At 42.0% G+C, this 21,212-nt stretch overlaps 1 protein-coding gene across 1 annotated transcript; it reads left to right on the top strand.

Moving 5' to 3' along the window:
* The first annotated feature begins 1,047 nt into the window (after positions 1–1,047).
* Positions 1,048–20,877, top strand: jupa (junction plakoglobin a). The gene is made up of 16 exons (XM_030424791.1): positions 1,048–1,203; positions 12,819–12,868; positions 13,274–13,444; positions 13,549–13,793; positions 14,440–14,678; positions 15,159–15,360; positions 15,740–15,884; positions 16,107–16,210; positions 16,302–16,640; positions 17,242–17,394; positions 17,533–17,652; positions 17,751–17,901; positions 18,290–18,411; positions 18,699–18,738; positions 19,429–19,566; positions 19,870–20,877. Exons 2-15 carry the CDS (start codon positions 12,856–12,858, stop codon positions 19,557–19,559), a joined length of 2,175 nt encoding a protein of 724 aa, XP_030280651.1. The 5' UTR covers positions 1,048–1,203; positions 12,819–12,855; the 3' UTR covers positions 19,560–19,566; positions 19,870–20,877.
* The last annotated feature ends 335 nt before the right edge of the window (positions 20,878–21,212 follow it).

Below are 21,212 nucleotides of genomic sequence, written 5' to 3'. Positions count from 1 at the left end.
TATTCCCTGTTCTCCGACACTTTATACAACGGATGGTGAATAGATTAATGTACAAAGTAATCAGCACATTGGTAGATATTGAAAATATTTGTAGGTTGCAGCCCTAATCACTTTTATTTTTGTGATTTTAGTGTTTTCACAGTCCAGTTTTACAGTAGCAACTGTAAATAAATAGATTTTTACAAGGACTGGCGTACAAGGGTTCAAATGGTTAAAAATCTAAATTGTACATGAATAAAATCTCTGACTCACTTTATCTTGCTCTCGCTCTCACTCCCTCTCTCTCACTCCCTCTCTCACTCCTTACCAACCCTTCTAAAGAAACTGATGTCAAAAAGGAAGAAAAACAAAGATTGTGTCAGTCACATGACACAAACGCGCATAACAGATTGCATCTGTTTCTCTGTGAGGAGCGTGAGCATCAGACCCTCTGGCTGCGTAACACTTCCAGGCCGCGGTGACTCATACTGCCGTCTGGTTTCGAGTTGTAATCAAGGTGTGGTCGAGTCCTCATACAGGTGCACGCAGTTGTGGTTACAGTACATGCAAATACACACTATTGTAAAATCAACATGCCCGAGCAACTCAAAACTTGATGTAACTCTTCACATGTGAAGAGTAACAAGCCTTCAGGTTTTCTTCTTCTACTCAAATGTCTTCATGTTTTGCTCAGAGTGCTGGACTGTGTTGATGTATGGTATATAAAGGCCATGTTATATTACTATACACGGGCTACCTTTAGGCTACAGGTTAAGTTTATTGTTGGCTATAAATGTGAAAACATTTTATACGGATGAAGTTTTAAATCGTATTTTCACCCTTGTAGTGTTGTCCTGACAAGCACCCATAGCAAGCTCTCTTTGAGTTTTTCTGCTCAACAATAAGCGACAGTTTTAAAGAAGTTTACGTCAACCTGCTGTTTGTTTGGTGGCTACAGTTCCCAGTAACAATAAAACTCGCTGTGACGCGGCTCCCGCTGTAGCGTTGTCCTGTGGCAGGGTGGGGTCGGGCTGGGGGGGCGGAGTCTGGGCTGAGGTGACGCTTCTTTTACTCATTTTTGTTCAGAGGGCTGTCGGCCACCAGCAGCAGCAGCAGCGGCACAAGAGACAGTGAAAGTGAGGAGAAATACAGACAAAGTGTCCCGTCCCGAAGAAAACCACTCGGACCTGGAATAAACTAAGACGCTTCCGTGTGTTTCGACAGGTAAGATTCGCTGCGTGTAGCCCACGGTTACTTTCTCCAATTGTTTTTTAATCCGCTGTTGAGTGTCTTTGTCACCGACGCTTACGTGGTTTTTTTTTCTCCACTCCTCAGTCGTCTATCAGTGTCCATCCTTCTTTTTTTTATAAGCTTTTATGTTTGTGTGGAGTAAAGTTCTGGTTACGTTTCCCTTTTTATTTTATTTTTTTGCTTACCTGGGTGCAAATCCAGTCTTGTATTAGGAATTCATTTCCGCATGCCTCGAACTGTTCACTACAGGCTGTTGGTTCGGAGTTAACCGCGAGCTCTCCAGCCCCCCAAAGTAAGTTTCTCATGTTTTCACTCGTCAAAGCTCGTGTTGCTGAACCGTAACGACGGTTTTGGCCTCGGTATCGACCATTAAACTTGACGTCACTTGTCAATAGAGTCACACAGTGGTGTCCAAGTGTGCGCGCGTGCGTGTTTGTTAGTCCGCGTGCGAGATAGGCAGGTGATAAGGAGAAAGGCTGTTAGCATCATTTGTGGCTAATGTAGATAACATCTTTCTATTAAAAGGAAGTAATGAAGAGTATTTGAAGTTTTATTATAGTGCGAGTCTCACACATTCAGTTTCATGACGCTTAACATGTTGTCAACGACGACAACAAACAAAGCATTTATTGTTCCGACTAAGTCATGAATATCATTGTAGGCTATATAAAGACGTAGCTGAAGCGACTTATCCTTCAGTCAGACCACGGAAAATTAGCTGCCATCTATTTTTATTCGTTGAAGTTATGTTTTAAAGGTAAAAGGGCCAAAAGTACACTGTTTCTGATATCTAAATATAAAGTCTTTATATTTATTTTATAGTCTTTTATGATTTTATGTTGACTACATTTGGGTTTTTTCTGTTGGTTGGACAAAACAATTTAAAGATGTCATCCACAGTTTTCTGACATCTTACAGATCAATGACTAATCAAGAAATTGTGGCTGGGCATTAGGCTATAGGCTATATAGTTATAGATATTTTTCTTGACTTACTATCGACTTAGTTATTCTGTCCACATAGATGATTATTTATCAAAATCTCAGTGTGTTAATATTTTGTGCAAGTACCAAAAGTCATCCCTAATACATAGTTGCTGTGTAGTATCAACATTTGGTAAAAAAAATAATAATAATAATAAGTGATATTTGATTTTGTCTCTCATTCCTAGCATTCGTTAAGTCCTTTGAGGAGATTTTAATTTATTGAATAAATATTATTTAAGGCTACCACCCAGTCCTACAATAAAATTAACTAGCAGATGATGACTGATAATGGCAATAATTGTTAGCTGCTATCTTAAGTGCAGCTGAATTATATGAGTTAACACAACTGTAGATACTTAAATGATCTAATTGTGCATGTGGGAGGGACTTTCTGTTCACACAAATCTGTGATGTTTGACATTGAATGTTGAATCACAATAGTGATGTCTCCAGGTGTTGCCAAATCTTCATGATGTCATTACTTTAGTCTGAAGATGCTCCAGATTTGACAGGACAGCCGTTTTTTCAGTCCTGCTTCGTGACCGCAGGACTTTATTTCATTTGATTTCACGAGTAAATCTAGCATCCATTTAAATGACTTTATCTTTATCCTCTTTTTTTCTTATCCGATCAAGTAATTTGCGGCTTCCCCCTCAGCCAACTTTAATATCTGTTTAGGTCAAATTTGACACAGGGTCACGTTGGAATTAGAAGTTAAACAGCTTTTCTTCAAAACTGAGCCTCTGTCCCTTGGACCATTAAAAACCTAAACACATTACCTGGTGTATTCTGGTTGGAATATTCAGAAATATACACCATCACAGAGCATCAAGAATGAACTCAACAAGTTTGTGGTGTCCAACTTGTTTCTAGAGCAATGCATCCAGCTGAGCTTAGGCTGCTGAATGTGTGTCAGGATGAATAGGACATAGTGCCAATACTTTCTGCCAGCCAGGCCTCCACCGAGCTTGCCCTGTGTCAGACTGGTTGGAAAGCTGTTCATTTCTGCCCTGGGGAAAGAGGGTGGATGGGTGGTGGGACGTGGCGGAGGGAGGAGGGGGTGACTACTGTAGATTTCGCAGCTACAGCTGTGGTGCCACAGTAATAATCTCCCCCCTCCTGCTTAATTCCGTGATACTGTCCTACATTAGCGGAGCAAGAGGCCAGGAGATCCTTCAGTGTATAAATAGGTCTACACTTTGCAAAGGGGATTACTGTATGGCATATATCCTGACCTCTTTGTTTAGCTTGAAGGATTTCTTTTCCTGTGGATTCACTGCCTTACCTCGTTTCTGTCTGTGTTCAGTGGTGCCTTACTGACTACTTTCCAGGGGCTCGGTAACAGCCACTCAGAGCACACATCGTGTGACTTGCTCTATGTTTGCATATCAGCCTGCCTCACTGTTTTACTGTTCCCATGGAGAGCAGGACGCATGGAGATAAAGTTTCCCGTCAGCTACGATAGGGGTCTTTGTGCTTGGAGTCAAAAGGGACGTGGTGTAATGGCATCAACATCTCTACGGGGTGAATACGCAGGAAGTCTTCATCAGACTATGCTGTAGTCAAAACCCAAGGCTCAACCCTTCAGAAATCACAGTGATGCAACTAACAATTATTTTTTGTCCATTTAACATCTAATGTTTGATATCTAAAATTGGTTAAAAATGCTGATCAAGGTCCTAGAGAAGAAAAGACACCAGCAAATATACACAATTATGAAGCTGGCATTAAGAATTTTTTTTTTTTCAAGAAAATAAAGTCAATCTTAATTAATCAATATAGGTGATCTAATCAATTAATCTCTGCAGCTCTGGTTAATTTACTTTTAAACTACTTGACTTTAGCAGATGCAATTAAAACCTAGGAGTCCCAAGAAAGGGTTAATGAAATCAAGCCAGAGAATTAGAGGTGTCTTTGTCTCGGATGAATACAGTCATTATTTAATTGGCAGGATCGTCTGAAAAACATTCACTCGTTTAAAAGATTTCTGCTGTCACTGACAAAAGATAAACTCAGAAGCTTCTAGCAGAGCACGGTGGCATAATGCTGAGCAAGTGATGCTGGCACTGCCCAGCTGATCCCTACCCATGACTGACATGAATTATTCACGCACAACAGTTCTCTTGGTCGGCTCAAACGAGGACAAGAAGATGCCCCTTGCTAAAAATGGCTGTTTCTTCCCATCTCATGCACTTTAAAGCTGTAAGAATCTGTGCCAGGTTGGTTTACATCAAAGCTCTGTCCAAAACACCAATGTGTCAGTTTAACAGCATGCTGGAATTGGCTGAATCCTCCTGATTTCGTTATGCATTCATTGCCATTGATGATTTTTTCATTACTGACAGTGTCTCCAAGCAGGGAGGGAGTGAACTAGATTCCAGCACTGACTCAAAAGATAAAGTTTTCACGGTCGGGTGATTTGGCTGAGTTGCACTTCTCGGCATAGTGACTCCGATGAGGCCTGTGGTGTCTGTTTTTCTCCTCCTCCCTGTCCCTTAATTACACTTCTATGAGAGATTGAGAAAAGTGAGGGCAGCAAGGGTGTGGTTGAAACGGAAAGAAAGTCACCAGGGAAGCGCGACTTGTTAGATGCACAGCATGAAGAATGTCAACATCTTGCAAGCAAGTTAATTTTGCATATCGTCATCGTTGAGTGGAAATCTCATAACTCTGTTTTTGGTTTGTTTTCTGTGTTTCACTGCTTTTGAGGGACTTCATGCTCTCGTGGGTTGAGAAAGTTGTGCAACCCTGGGGCCTGTGAATTCTTTACAAAACACTGGATAAACTGAAAAATGCATGGGCGTTTTAGACAATCAAGGCTCCTATTCTTCCTTTTTTGTTTCTTTTTCTTTAAAATCGGCATTCGGAGGCTGACGACAGCAGTGTATGAGACACATCTGTTGTCAAAATGCCTTCAACCATTTTTTTAATAAGCTTGTTTTCACTCTGCAGATATTAGATAATGTTTCCGTTTTAAATTGTCTTGAACAGTTATACGTTTGTTGGATATTTTGTTGAGTTGTGTACTTATATTTTATGCAGCAGCATGTTTAATTTAGTTGCTTGTCGTTATACATTCCCAGGAAACAATCAGATATCACAAATAATGAGGAAGGAAGTCCACAAGCGCGACTAGACATGATGTGAATAAAACTTTAAATTGTTTCCTCATCTGTGAATCTTTCTGCCTGAGTCGCGCAGATAGATTTTCATCAACAATGCTGTGTTGTTTTTTTAACAAAGAGGACAGCAACTCCCATGGTCCTACACTACTTGCCTTGTTGTGTTTTGATCAAGAGATCCCTAGAGGCAGCAATTACTTACTGTGTCCTTTAGTGCTTCTATTTTCTGTAATTTATTAGAAGAATAACAAACTGAACTTGAACTGTTTCCAGAGGAGCAGTTTTGGGTCCCTCTAGACTTTTGCCCCACTCTCAAAAGTGTCCCCCACCCCCCGCTCCCTCGTGCCTCTAATCTCCCTGAAAAATTAATCATCTGTCACATCGCCTCAGTGCTCAGCCGCACACCGATGCGTAGCAGTGGCAGTTCAAGAAATAACTCTCTGTCAGGCCTTTTATTAAACAGAGCTTTGGATGCAGCATTGGCTACCAAACTTGGCCAGTGAACACACAGAGCCATCTTGATGTGCTTCAGCCTTTTTGGTTGCATCCAGTTGGGACACTTGAGACCCGGTTTCCTTCTCACTGTGACAGCAGTCAATGGGACAATGCGGCTACTCTTTCCTTTCTACCACAAACAAAGTTACACAGAGGCTTTCTGTGCTGTATCAGAGACTCAGTTCATCCTCTTCCTTCCTACCGTCATCCAAACAACATGGAGAGGGGGACATCCTATTTACTGTTGGGGCAAGAACACTGCACCAAAGAACCCTTTCTTCAAGTTATCGGCCATCAAATGTTCAAAATGCTGGGTTTGATTTTTTTGAAAAGTTGAACAATATCTATCCATCTTATCTCCTTATCTTTATGATCTATTGTTCTCATGATATGCGAGACAATCATTAGACATATTCAGTATCTGATGTGTTATGGAGCATTTCGTGAACTTTGTTGCTTTGCAAATGAAGGTCGGGTCCGCCCCTTTTTACTCCGTTCCTCATTCTTTATCAGCCTCGGGTAATCTGATCCTGCTCCGCACTCGGGTACCTCCTCCGAGACAGCTCACATTTCCTTTGATTCACAGTGAGGTCCCGCGGGGAGTAAACAACTGCACACCAGTTTACTGCCACTATACGACTTCCACCGATTTAATTCAACTCTTAAAAGTAGCTTCAGAGAATCCACTGACAGATCTGGGGCTTTTAGCCATTCTGCTGCTTATTTTATTCACTGGCATGCTTATTGTGGTCGACTGTGTTGTTGGGAATGTGTCGGGATAAGGCAAGGAAGCGGAGCATGCTGGGCTGTGTCTGCCACGTTTAGAAAAATTTAGTTTGTGTGCACATCAGCAGCAGTATCTCATTGTCTGTTCTTTCTCTGTGGGCTCTTGGCATGGCTGCGCTGCTGTGGTCTGGACTTTATCAACTGCCTGTTACAGTCAATTGACAAATGTTCTCTTGCCAAAAATGACTTCTTTTTACAAATTGTGAACTTGTAGCTGTTGTCTTTCTTAACTTTATGTATGACAGTGATACAGCCTGTGTATTTGTCACCATAGTTTTGCGTCTGCATTACGTAGGAGCTGTTGTGAAATTACAGCTTTTCCCTAATGAACTTCCCCTCTCTGACCAGCAGTGTTGGTGAGTCAGATCATTTTGACCAGCACTTCCTGTCACCCACCACAATAAATCCATTAGCTGTGCACAACTTCACATCCTCTCTTATTGATTTATAACAAACTGCTATCCAGTTAGCCTCTGCTGCCTCCATTACAGTGCCATAACGGCTAGTGTCAGATGAATGGGGGTAAGGGATGTGTCGTTTGGGGACCAGGAGGGCTAGTAGGGGTGTTAAACTGTATCCCATTGGGACAGCTGAGCCCCCAACTCTGCAGAAGAGATGCAAAGAGCACAGTGTCAGATGGAAGCACTAGAGGCTCAGCTGGCTGCTCTGCCCATTTACTGTGTCAGATTGGGCCATGTGATTGCACGGTGATGTGTTAAAGAAACAGTTTATTGTAAGAGGAGTGTGTGTTGCATATCAGGGGACATATAATTGACGGGGTGTGCGTGTGTGCATGTGTGAGTGTGGTAGTGGGCAGTCAGCTTATATGTCAAATAGTTGATCTGTGCAGATGGTGCAGGAAGCTTTACAGATGTGTGGTAACATAATCTGCTTTATTTGCGTGTCAGCCTAAACATGACATTAGCAAGCCTGTTAGGAATCACAGAGCTCCAGATGAGGTTAAGTTTCTACAACTGTTATAGTACAAAGGTTATAAAGAGTAAAAAGACTGAAACACTTGCATGTCTGTATGATAAACATGAAGGAGACAGCTTAGCTTTATTTTAGCATAAACAACAAAGGTTGTAGTTGTACAGGGGTTACGTGCAGGACTATTTCTTGGTGTTTTTTTTTAAATCATTATAAGAATTGGACAATCAATACTTAACGTGCCATATATTGATCTTTTAGAAGTGACTGTATTTGTATTTCATAGATTTATTAGATAAACAAAAATGGTGCCTATTCAGTCCAAAGAGAACTGCTCACCTGGTGCATCTGGCCAAAAAATCTCTAGCTTCTACTTACTTACTGGTTGCAGCCCACTCAATTTGCCCAGTAGATTTTCTCCCTCTAAGTCCACCTGTATGTTCCCACATGGCCCATTGACTTCACATTTTGATGATGCCACTGATTTACAATTTAAAATACAAAACTCCAATGAATCAGAAATTCATAATAAAGATAGTCATAGTTTTAATAATCTTCTTAGTTTGAGTTGTCCTGTCAACAGTTTTACAGATGTTGCTATTATAATGGCGCTCTATGGGGGAACATGTAGGTCTACATAGTGAATTCATGCTGTATTTAGCCGATTCCTCCTGTTCCAGTATTAATGCGAAGCTAAGCTATCTGGCTACCTGCCCTAGCTTCACATTTAACAGACAGAAATGTTAATGGCACCAACCTTCTCATCCAACTCTTGGCAAGAAGGCAAATAAATGTAATTTCCAAACTTAGCCTTTACATACATTTTGTACTATTTTTGCAAGCTTAATCTTCTCAAGCAGGCATGTAAAATCCTAGCAGAGCCCTGTGACATGTTATTTACACCCCTGCCTGCCAAACAGGCATGAAGCTAAATAACAAATCACTGCACACTCTGTAATGTATGTTAGGAGGCACTCTGGAATACGACTAGAGTGCATCTCCAGCCCCCTGGGCCTCTTCCCTGACCTGATTGATTCCTGCTGTGACACAAAGAGGAGCTTAGACCAGCAAAGTCAAATTCTGGCCTGCTGGGATGTTTTTTTTATACATCCCGAGTTTGTAACTGACAACTTCTCAATTATTGGAAGGATTGACGAGGAGAATAAAATGACAGATCTACAGTTTAGCCCCTCTGGTCATTAGGTGTATTCAGCCTCACCCAGATCACTCACTCTGATGCCACACCCTTGTTGAGAGCTTGTCACTGCTGACGCTCCCTGTCTGACATGCCTGTGGAGGGGGTAGGATAGTGAACCTGTTCTCATGATTGAGAACAGCATTACTCATCTATTGTCACAGTAGCAAGGTTTCCTCAGTATCTGTTAATTTGAGCAATGTATGAGTGAGTCACTGAGAAGTTTAGAAGCGTGAAACGCAGCACAAGATTTACACATGGACAGACTGAATATACTGTGTTAGTGTGGAATGTCACACCAACATCGGGGCACTGAACAGTATCCACCTCTGCTTTTCTGTTGCAACTCGTTTGCTGGCAGCTTTCACTGATCCACATTCCTGATTTTACTGTGCAGGGTTTGTTTTTTTTTTGTTTGTTTTTTTTAATGGAAGAAGCCCCCTAAAGTCGTCCTCAGAGGCTGTTGCTTAACAAGAGAATGGGAGATTGTGGGTGTGACATTTTGCTGAGCAAGGGTGTGGCTTCCGTGTAACCATTCGTATGTGTAGGTGGATAGACCCTGGTGGATGTAATGATAATGACAGAGCAAGGTACAGTGAGAGTGAAAAGGATGCATCACTCATTAACTAGAAGAGAGCAAAGTCCAGTCAGAGGTACACAACACAACCAACAGCTTTTAGTCTGCACTGAACAATGGGGGAGGGATCAGTAAGATAAGCCTTGTGAAACTGCGCTTTACTTTGACCTGAACATGAAACATAGCTTTCTGTATAATATGATAATTTTGTTTTTTAAGTTTTGATATTTTTTAATCACTTAAAATCAAATCTTTGAATGATTTTCTTGGCTTGGACCACATTAAGCATTGTTAAGTAAAACCTTTTCTTTTTTTCCTTTTTTTTTTAATGGAGAAATCCTATGAGCCAACAACACTTATCAGCAATCAAGTGAGCATGGTTTCAGACAAGAGATGGGTCAACAGATAAAACTCCCACAGCACAGTGCCTTTTGGTAACCTAGGCGATATGCGGGGTGTGTCGCGGCATTGCAACAGTTGGCTGAACCCACTGCCTCGCCCAGGAAAACAAAGACTACACAAACACAGCCCCTGATTTACAGAGAACAGAAAAGTTATGTGTGTACATGCTGGAGTTCTGCATTTAACAAAACAGTCACGTGGGCTTTGTTTTATATCAGCTGTGTTTGTGTGCACGTGCCTTCAGAGATGAGTCGATAAAATGCTTTTTTTTTTGGTTGTTTTTTTTATTGTCTGGTTAACGTCAATTTATCCCCATTGCCATGCTGATCAGTGGATAGCCAGAAGTTGCTTACCATGTTGTCGAACAAGCTGCTCATGCTTCTGTGAGAGGCCACACCTTAACACAGAGAGGTGGGAATACACGGTGATTATGAGCATAGTTTCTGCCTGTGCCCTTTTGCGTCAGAGAATCGTCTGCAGGGTAGCATGTAGCTGCAAGCACAGACAGTCCTCTGGGGCCTGGTCCTACAGGATCTGGTGCCAGACTGACTACAGGTGAACTCGCTGCACTGCTGCTCCCTGAAAGAGTCACATGTTGGGGACTTTAAAACAACATCAGGTTCAGGTGGGTGTATTTTGAACAAGTGCATATTGACATCACATGCAGTAGGGCTGGGTGATATGGCCTAAGTATGATATTTTCAGTTATATCATGATGCACATTATATGTCTTGATATGTAGAAATCTCCTCAAATGTATTTCATGAATGTTATTGGACGGATTGGAGGACAACAGCAAATAACACGATATCTTTAACAAATACATCGATAATGATGTTGCAACAGTGTTGTAGGGATGACTGTTGGTGCTTTTACAAAATATGAACACACTGTGATGTCAGGAATGTGGATATAAAGGCAAGTATTAGAACCAGTGCAACAGTCTGGTCACTTAAGAGATGTTTTATGGTCTCATATCATGATAACGGTATAATATAGATTAAATGCCGAGCCCTAATGTGTAGTCCCAAAAACATGCTGGACCTTTATGTGAGAGTGAAAACTTTGGACAGTCACAAACTAATGAGGAACATGCAGTGCACACACTATTGTAGGTTCTTCTTCATACAAACTGTAATGTTAAACAAAGCCCTCCTGCTACAGGGACGCACACACACCAGCACAAGAAACACACACGGTATGATGCCTGGGGGAGAAAAAGTGGGCTGGGTTGTTTGAGGGCCTTAAACACAACACAACACATCCGTATGCAAAGTCAGAGGGCAAAAGGTTGAGGGAGTGGTGCATTCGCTCTAACATCATCAACAGCTCCAGAGTAAGGGAGCGCGACAAGAGTTCATCTTTGTACAAATTCCTTTCTTCCAAACCCATAGATCAACTTTCATTATGGTACTCAACACATTGTTAAGTTGTATGAATTTGCTCCTCAATGTTTGAATGTGAGCAGACGTAAAGGTGGTAATTATGGGGTTTATTGCTCATTTTGTGCCAGTTCAGCAGCTTGAGTTTGTAGCTCTTAGTCCCGACTTGTTTTATTACTTGTTAAGATGGAAGATAAGCGTAGTTTCTATTGTTGGAATCAAAGCTATAACCAGCTGTCAGCCAAAGGATGGCAGTGATTTTCCCCTCTTTTTTGTCTGGTACAGCCTTTGTTTGTTTGCCTAGCTGTTCAATGCATCTGCAGAAATCAGCAAACACACCCTTATATGTATCTCTCTCTCACACACACACACACACACACACACACACACACACACACACACACACAGGGCACCCTTGCAATGGACACCAAAAAGCCTCCTCTCAGTAACAAACATCTGAAAACATAGCACAGTAAATGCATTGTGTTATATCAGTCATATGTCACATGCAGTGGCAAGCAGCCATTATGAATTCAGATTTTTTTTTGTGTGTGGTTGATGACATTCAGGCTGCAGATACCAGGAAACAAGAAGTCTAGAAATATAGTCCAGTGTATGTTTTAGTTGTCATTAGATCAGAACATAAGGTGGGATGTTTAGGGCTGCAGCTAATGATTATTTCCATTATTGATTAATCTGCTGAATATTTTCAGGATAACTGATTAATTTAGTCTGTAAAATTGTACAAAAAAACATCCCGTCTACAGATTGAAGACTCTTCATATACTGTTTCAAATGAGAAGCAAAAAATGCTTAGATGTATCTTCACATTTAAGAAGCAGAATTTTAAGTATTTTGTTTCAGAGGTGCATGATGATGGAATCGATGGTAAAATCCATGAAAATGTAAGCACACTAGACCAATATGAAAGATTATATCAATATGTGATACAGTAAGATTACGATCTGATGACTGAGAACCTGACTCACATAGTGAGAGGAATGCTCTTTTTATCAGGAAAGCAAGATCATGTAGGAGGTGCAGGACAAACTTGCAGCAACACGTCAGTGGCAGTTACTCAATCTGTGAAGCGGTATTGAAATATAACTACACAAGGTGCCTCAGTATGTCAGATTACTGGGAACACACTCACTTAGGTGTGTAGTAATATAGAAAAAACTAGATTTAGAGTGAAGTTGCAGGCCTTTTCTTAGAGATTTAGGCTTGTGTGTGACTAGAAGTATACTCACTGTCTGTAGTCTCGCACATACATGCTCACCCGGCGGAGTCAAAGCCTGACGAGCAGGTTCCTTTTTGCCAAGCGTCAGCAGCAGGCTGCTCCCACTGCTATGTGGGCGGAGGCCCTGGGGTGAGAGGTCACTCTGAGTGGCTGGCATTCCTAACTTACAGCTGTCTCTCAGCCCACTTCACCCTCACTGTCCCATGAGCCTCTACTGCTGCTCTGCATTGTCATTTTCAGGTCAGGGTGCAAGGCTGGGAGGGAGGGTGGTGGGGAGTGAAGGGTCATCAGCTAGTACTGTCATACACAAGTGGAATAAAAAAAAAAAATGACAGTCTTGGTAAAGGAGCAGAGACCTCACTGGAATATTTATTAATTCATGAAAAGAGGCAGATGTAGCAAAGTTTTCAGCATCATTACAGCAGAAGAAATGTTTGACTGAATCTTGATTTTTTTTTTTGTGTGTTTTTTAGGTTTGCTTCATTGTTGTTTTGATCGCGGAAGGCAAGGATGGAAATGCAGAGTAAGTGATTCAAAATTCAGCTTATTTTACTTTTTTATTTCCTCCTCCTACATTTCTGGAAACTCTTTGAATAATATAGTGATTTTATTTAGACTTTAGATTTAGCTCATACAGTTTCATATTTAGTTTTGTCTTCATCACCTCATTTGAAAGTATTTTCAAAGGGGCACTGTTGAACATTTTGATCATGACCTTTCCTACTTCCAACTATTCTCATATATTAAGGGCACTTCCTTAATATGAAAATTATGATGAAAGGTAAGCTCTGTAAAACAAGTCACTTCATGTGGCATGGAAGTGAAAAATTGGTTCACTGTGGAGGAAAAATATCCTCATTTGATGTTGATCAAACTTAAACTTATTGGATCCAACACCTTTGACACCTCCTCTCTCCGTGCTCGGCAGTGGGTGAGCGTGATAGCAGCATGGCGAAGGTGGAAGACTGGCAGCGGACAATGTATGGCTTGGATTCGGGCATCCAGTCCGGCGCCACCACAGTCACTACTGACGATGGCGATTACTCTACTTCCAAGCACTACACTGTGACCACCACCACGGTCACAAGGGAAGAGCCTAGTAAGACAACAAGCACACACCAAACCACAAAATATGTAATAAAGACAAAGGTTGAAATATATTAATGAGTCCTGGGAAATCATTATCATCTCATATCTTGATAGACACGGAGTTCGTTACAAGAGCACAGCGAGTGCGGGCTGCAATGTTCCCAGAGACTCTGGAGACGGGCACTACCATCCTGTCGACTCAGACAGACCCGTCCCAGATGACCAATGTCCAGCGACTGGCCGAGCCCTCCCAGATGCTCAAGACAGCCATCATCCATCTGATCAATTACCAGGATGATGCAGAGCTCGCCACACGTGCCGTGCCTGAGCTTACCAAATTGCTCAACGATGAAGACCAGGTGAGGAACACACAATATTTATATATGGTATAATTTGCCATTATTTGATACATTAAGGGTTAAGGGTCTTACGACCTAATTATATTGAGTTAAGAAGTCCCGTATATACGTACATGACTAAAGAGCTGAAACTATGTTTCAGGCAATTGAAAAAATAGTCAACTGACAATCAAAGGAATAGTTCAACAGTTACAGCTGGCAGATGTTTAGGTTAGCTTAGCTTGGCTTAGTTGAGCATAGCTTAGCTTAATTTAGCGAAAAGACTTGAAACAAGAACAAACAGTAGCTTGGCTCTGTCCTAAGATTTCAAAACATTTTTTAGATAACACACTGCGATGAAAAGTGACACATTGTGGTTTTACATTGGGTTATTTGTAGACATCTGCTTAGCTAAATGACTGCTGACTGTAGGAAACTCAAAATAGTCAGATACTATTTTAGCAGCTGGAAACTAATGTATTAGTTGTTGCAGCTACATTGTAAATTGAATATTTGCGGTTTATTTGAAGCCTTCCTCTTGAAATTTACATCAGTAACACCCTCTATTATAGAAATAACATTGAAACCAGACAGTTCCTTTTTGAAGTATGCATTTAATACTTCCACCAGTAAACAACTAGTCTTCTCCCTTTTCATTTCTCCTCAGGTGGTGGTCAGCAAGGCTGCACAGATTGTCAACCAGCTCACACGCAAGGAGGCATCTCGGCGGGCGCTGATGCAGTCCCCTCAGATGGTGGCAGCAGTGGTGCGGGCCATGCAAAACACAAGCGACATGGAGACGGCGCGGGCCACAGCCAGCATCCTCCACAACCTGTCCCACCAGAGAGAGGGCCTGCTCTCCATCTTCAAGTCTGGAGGCATCCCTGCTTTGGTCCGCATGCTCAGGTACCCCAATTTAGGAAGTTATATGACTTATGTCAGTTCTGACTTTGATCATTATCGTTGTTTTAGTTGCTAATATGTGTTGGGAAATGTACTGTTCCTGATAGCACTGGCATGAAAGGGAAAGGGATAGCACTGAAACATGACAAACAGACGATGTGAAGTCATTATGGGGTATTTTCCAGTATAACAAGAGCTTTTGATTCACTAGTACTAGCATTAGCCTTAAAAGATTTGCAGAGCAACAACAAGGCCGGCTCTGCAAATGTCACCTTTTGACTACATAAAACCCTTTTTGCTCTTGCCAATATAAGATCTAATTTAAGAGTATTCTCTGGAGTGTGTTGAAACATACGAGACCCATTAAAAAATAAAAATAAATGATAATAATAACATAATTGGGTCCCACAAAAAAAGTAAACAGGAAAAACTAATTAAAATTGTCATTTTTTTCTTCTTACCACACCCGTTTCTCTCCCTCAGCTCTCCCATGGAGTCTGTGCTCTTCTACGCCATCACCACACTCCACAACCTGCTGCTGCACCAGGAAGGAGCAAAGATGGCTGTTCGTCTAGCTGACGGCCTGCAGAGGATGGTTCCCCTGCTGAATAAGAGCAACCCCAAGTTCCTGGCTATCACCACAGACTGCCTGCAGCTTCTGTCCTATGGCAACCAGGAGAGCAAGGTGTGTGTGTGAGAGTGTGTTAGTGTAATTATCAGTAACACAATACAATAGCTGGTACACTTCATTCCAGCCAACTTCTGTAATTTGAGACTGTTCAAGTTGTGGAGCTTGTGTGTGCATGTGTTTTTGTTTTGGGTGTGGCATGAGAACAGAGTTGTTCAGGTGCTGGCATAGTGGGGTGTGAATGGGTGTGGTTATCTGTCAAGAGCAATAAAATGTGTGAAGATTTAGTAGTGTTCATCTGCCTGGACAGGTCGCAGAGCTGTGAATTGTAAAACATGAGGTTATAGAATCAAAGTCATTTTCACTCAACTTTTAACTTTGCTTTGTATACCCACACATACTCACATAACCTTTTTTCTCTCTTTCTCTTTCACAGCTCATCATCCTTGCCAACAGAGGTCCTGAAGGTCTCGTTCACATCATGAGGAACTACAGCTATGAGAAGCTGCTGTGGACCACAAGCCGTGTTCTCAAAGTCCTCTCTGTGTGCCCAAGCAACAAACCTGCCATTGTAGAGGCTGGTGTGTAATACATGTTGTCTGTGTGCACACACCTGTGTGTGCATGTGTGTGCATGTGTGTGCATGTGTGTGCATGTGTGTGCATGTGCGTGCGCGTATTTGTGTGTGCGTACAAGGTAGCCATACAGGTGCGGCTAATGGCTTCTTGTCAACCACATATCTTCATGACAGCTGATGAGATGTTGCTGAGAGCTGAGTAATCTGACTTCTCTGTTCCCTGCAGGTGGGATGCAGGCTCTGGGTCAACACCTGACAGGCTCCAGTCAGCGTCTGATGCAGAACTGCCTGTGGACACTCAGGAACCTGTCTGACGCAGCCACCAAGGAGGTCTGTGTCCACAAACTCCTTTCTTTTTTTCTAATATCGCTTCATTTATCAGTAGAGGAACTTGCTAAAATCACTCTCTTCCTGTTTCCAGGAGGGTATGGACAGCCTGCTGCAGGTGCTGGTTGGCCTGCTCAGCTCAGATGACCTCAACATGCTCACTTGCGCCACAGGCATCTTGTCAAACCTCACATGCAACAATGCCCACAATAAGACTCTGGTCACCCAGAGCAACGGTGTAGAGGCACTGATCCACGCCATCCTGCGCGCGGGCGAGAAGGAGGATGTGACCGAACCTGCCGTCTGCGCTCTGCGTCACCTGACTTCACGCCACCAACAGGCAGAGGTGGCGCAGAATGCTGTGAGGAAACACTACGGCATCCCCGCCATCGTCAAGCTGCTCAACCAACCCTACTACTGGCCTGTCATCAAGGTAGAGTGAAGGGAGAGGGAGGTTCAGTAGTAGAGGGTCAGTGAAATTTTAAGCTTGAGAAATGATCATAAAAAATTAACGTTTTTGTTTTCATGCAGTTTTTTTCAATGCTTTAAAAAGAAATGGCAATACATTTAAATAATTCCAAATATCCATGTGCTCAAAATGTCTCTGACCCTTAAATTGATCCTTAGGGAAGTGAGTGTTTTTTCCTACTACGACGGTGGAAAGGAGTTTAGTTACAGCTAGAGGGAAAACGGTTGTTTGAAGGAACATAAGTCAAGTACTATGAAACAAACATATTGATGAGTTAATGGGTTTGTCCAAAGTGAAAAACTGTAGAAAAATGGTGAGAAGGAGACAGATGGACAGAGGAGATGCCAGATCCGGCTGAAGGCCAGATTCTCCATCAGCCTAAGAGAGCATGAAATGAACATGACAGCAGGAACAGTTTGTTTTACAACAACAGGTTTCGGTGCACAAAATTATCACTTAGTGTTTCTAAAAGGAGCTGTAAGTTTTAGTTTGTCAGCTTTGTTTTACTTGCTGACCAATCATCGGTGAACAGTATCATGACATTGCATCTCTTCCCTGCCTGAAGGCTGTGGTTGGCCTGATCCGCAACCTGGCCCTGTGCCCAGAGAACCAGGCTCCTCTGAGGGACTCTGGAGTGATTCCCCGTCTGGTCAACCTGCTGCTCAAATCCCACCAGGACGCACAGAAACATGGTTCATCCGCCCAGCAGACATACCAGGTACATGAGGAGCTAGTTTGAAATGATGCATGAGATCACTGATCAAATGTGCATGTTTATTCATCTATGTTTATTTTATTTTTATTTTTTTGTGTGTGTGTATGATATTTATGAATTTCCCTGTCTTTTCATCTGTAGGATGGAGTGAGGATGGAGGAGATTGTGGAGGGCTGCACCGGAGCCCTGCACATCCTGGCCAGAGATCCCATCAACAGAGCAGAGATCGCCAACCTGCAGACCATTCCTCTGTTTGTTCAGGTAACAGAGGAAGCTGAAGCTCTCCCACCCCCCTGCCTTGATGATTAACTTCCTTTTGTTTGTTTTGTTTGACTCATTTTCTTCCTCCCCGTCTCCAGCTGCTCTACTCTCCAGTGGACAACGTGAAGCGCGTAGCAGCGGGTGTCCTGTGTGAGCTGGCCTTGGACAAACCGTCAGCCGAGCTCATCGACGCAGAGGGAGCGTCAGCTCCGCTGATGGAGTTGCTGCACTCCAACAACGAGGGCATTGGTAGGACATGTAGATGATGCACTGTGATTAGCTTACTGGAATATATCATTTAGTCATAGGTGGAAAGCTTCAAAGTCAATTTACTCAAGTGCTGTGCTTACTGTCAATATAAATGAGAAGAGAGAAGTCGCTCTTATGTCTTCACAGTAAATATGAAGAGCATACCATTAAGTGGCGCAATTATATCAGGCGGGCCAGGGCAGTCCATGGCCCGCCTGATAGAATTGTTTTGTTTTTACTGTTACTTTAAAAAAAAAAAAAACATTATGTTTGTTTCTCTGTCTATGTGCCGGCTATAAGACCTTATTAATATTATAGTTTTGATAAGGATTGGGGTGTTGTTGTACATCACTGAATGTGTCCTGATTCTCTCTCTTCCCCCCCTCAGCTACCTACGCTGCTGCTGTGCTCTTCCGTATCTCTGAGGATAAGAACTCAGACTACAAGAAGCGAGTGTCTGTGGAGCTCACACACTCTCTGTTCAAGCACGACGCTGCTGCCTGGGAGATGGTGAGTGTCTGGCGCCCTCCACTGCCAGGACATGACAACTAAACATAAAAGTAGATTTTTAAACAATTTTGAAATCCCTTTAGCACTCTGGGTCTACATCTTAGTAATCTGAGCAACTTTATATAATGCTGATAGCAGTTATAAAGTACTTCCTGAGGAGCAATTCTTTTTTTAGTTATCTTAATATATAATAATATATTAATTCTTTCATGACTATAAAATACAGTTTACTATGGTGAAAGTTTTTGTACTTCATTTGACCTTTCCTCATTGTGACCTCTCTGCAGGCCCACAACAGCGTCCCCATGGATGGACCCTATCAAGATGGTGAGTAACTATGGCTGAAATGTGCACATACAGCACATTCCTCAGCACCGCGTCGCTCCGACACAGGCAGTGACCACAGTGTTAAAATGCCATAATGTGCTAACAGATTGCCTCCCTGCTGCAGCCTACAGATACTATTTACTGTCGTCACATTGTAGCAAAAGAAATGGTTTATGTAGTTTGACGAGTACTCTGAAATGAGGCCTAGCTTGTTTTAGTTTTTTAATCATTTTTCAATTGAGTCCTCTTCTCGGTCTTCATCAGTGAAGTACATCACCTCAGTGGCTGAACCTTTGACTTTTCTTGGGTTTATCAAATCACTTTCTCTCAATACATCACTACTTACTCCTCTTTGCCAAGTCTAAAAGGTTTTACTCAATCAATCTCCTCCCTGGTGCGTCCTTATCTGTGTTTGAATCTTTCTCTTATTTCCCATCCGTTCCCTCTCTTGACTTTTCTCCTTGTATGGCCTTGGTATTTTCTGTCTGCATTCAGGGAAGAGACTCTTAAGGAAAAATGGATTAGCTTCGCCTTACTCGAGGACCAGTGTGATCCAAAAACTTGCCAAAAATGTTTTATGATGTTAGCTTTGGAGTACAGGGGGAAGTTAAATATCATAAAGAGTGTTGGTCCAGTGTGTAAGAATTAAAAAAACAAAAAAACAAAAACAAATGTTTTTATCTTTTACAGAGCTGGATGTTGGTTTCCAAGGATATGGAGGGTACACATGTATAATGCCGATGGACGGCATGGAGGTACCTGTGATGCCAGAGGAATTAGGAGGCGGCATGGCCTACGAAAGACAATACAATGAGTACTGACCAAAAGGTGAGTTTTCTTCCAAACATGGTGAAAGAAGTGACTGTAATCCTGATTGGTGCAGTGAAGTTTACCACCAACTAGCCTCAAACTAGTGAGACAGACAAAAACACAAATACGCAGGTCTCTCGTTGGCGTTCATGTTAGAGCTCTTTGCTCACAGTAGAAATTTCAAATAAGTAGAGTCTTTAAAGCGTGACGTTTATTTTCTTAAACATAATAACTTTTAAATAACCTGTCTGTGGAGGAGCTGTGCTGGACAAGCAAGTTGAAGTGTTTTTTTCTCATCACGGCATTTTCCTCTTCTTATAGAGCCAGAGGAGTGAGAGAGGTGGAAAAAGGAAGCGGAGGAACTGATGTGGGACATAATGGGACAAAGAAGAGAATATAGTCGTCAGTAGAGATTATTCCCTCTGCTCTCAGCCTGATGTAATATATGCAATTATCACTGAGTACGGGACTCATAATCTTAACAGGGCTCAACTTTGTTTTATAGCATTATTTTGCTGATTATAATTCTGACAGTGACGATGCTTGTAGGTTTCTGTTAGAACGTTTTAAAAGTGCGTGTGTGCATGTGAGTGAGTGAGTGTGTGTGTGTGTTTACGCTTTTGGGTGGGTATTCTATGCCAAAGAGATTTTATTTTGTGACGATAATCATGTAGCTTCCTTTTTTATGAAAAAATAAAACGAAAGAGGATAATAGTTGAAAACACTGCCAGAGGTGGCTCAACGTGCACGGTGCACCTGCTCACCGCTCTATTTCTTTTCTTAACGCCTTTGTAACAGACACTGCTGTCTACGCTGTAGTTTTGACACTATATACTGTCAACTTTCTCCCGCTGTGACCCAACACTAAAGAGTCGGCGGCACTAATTCAGTAGGAGTGTACAAACGTGGAGATGTGGGGGTCTCTGACAGACCTCTGAGAGAGAGCAGGGTAGGGCTGCTCCCCCGGCCCCCTTCACTTGTTAATAACTTTTTGGGATGTTTGTTTTTTAGGAATAGTATCTCACCTTTTATAAGTTATTCAGTGGGAAATGTTCACATTATCCGGCATTAGCAGAACATTAACAAAGATGTCTATCCTTCTAAACTGAATTTTAAAGAAAAGATCATGCGACTGTGATCATCTGCAACACCGTGGTTTCACAGATGTGTTCAACCTGTTGATTCATTCATGAGTCAGCAGGTGAGATAAGGTAGTCGGGGTCGGCCCTACAGCTGGAGCAAACTACTGACAGGGAAATTCGTCTTTCTACTTAATAAGAGTTTTTACTGAAATTTTGTTTAATAAAAATATAGGATATATCAAACATACTGTGGTGTCTGTTTATTGAGTTAAAAACCTGCCAATCCGCATGTTTTATTATATCATTAATCAGATTCATTCCAAATTATTAATGGTGTAAAGTACGGTATCTACAACACAGTTCTATACCCTGAGATAACCTGTCTTTGTTGAGTGCTGTACTTGAAGTGCTGGCTTTGTTCCTAGACCTATTGCTATATTCTACCTTCAGGTGGAACAGGTCCTGTCAAAGAAGTGGTTGAAAACATTCATAAGATCATGTTAGTAAGTTAGACATACTACAGATGTGATGCAGTCCAATTCAAATTTAGTCTCTGACAGGTGGAGGAGGTTGAATGTCTAT

Source organism: Sparus aurata, chromosome 1, assembly GCF_900880675.1.
Source record: "Sparus aurata chromosome 1, fSpaAur1.1, whole genome shotgun sequence".
NCBI lineage: Eukaryota > Metazoa > Chordata > Actinopteri > Spariformes > Sparidae > Sparus > Sparus aurata.
Note: the sequence above shows the minus strand (reverse complement) of the source record. Positions and strands in the feature narration are given on the sequence as shown.

Coding starts and splice junctions, on each gene's coding strand:
- jupa (XM_030424791.1), top strand. Junction 13,794..14,439: donor TGCTCAACGATGAAGACCAG/GTGAGGAACACA, acceptor ATTTCTCCTCAG/GTGGTGGTCAGCAAGGCTGC. Junction 17,902..18,289: donor CTCCAACAACGAGGGCATTG/GTAGGACATGTA, acceptor TCCCCCCCTCAG/CTACCTACGCTGCTGCTGTG.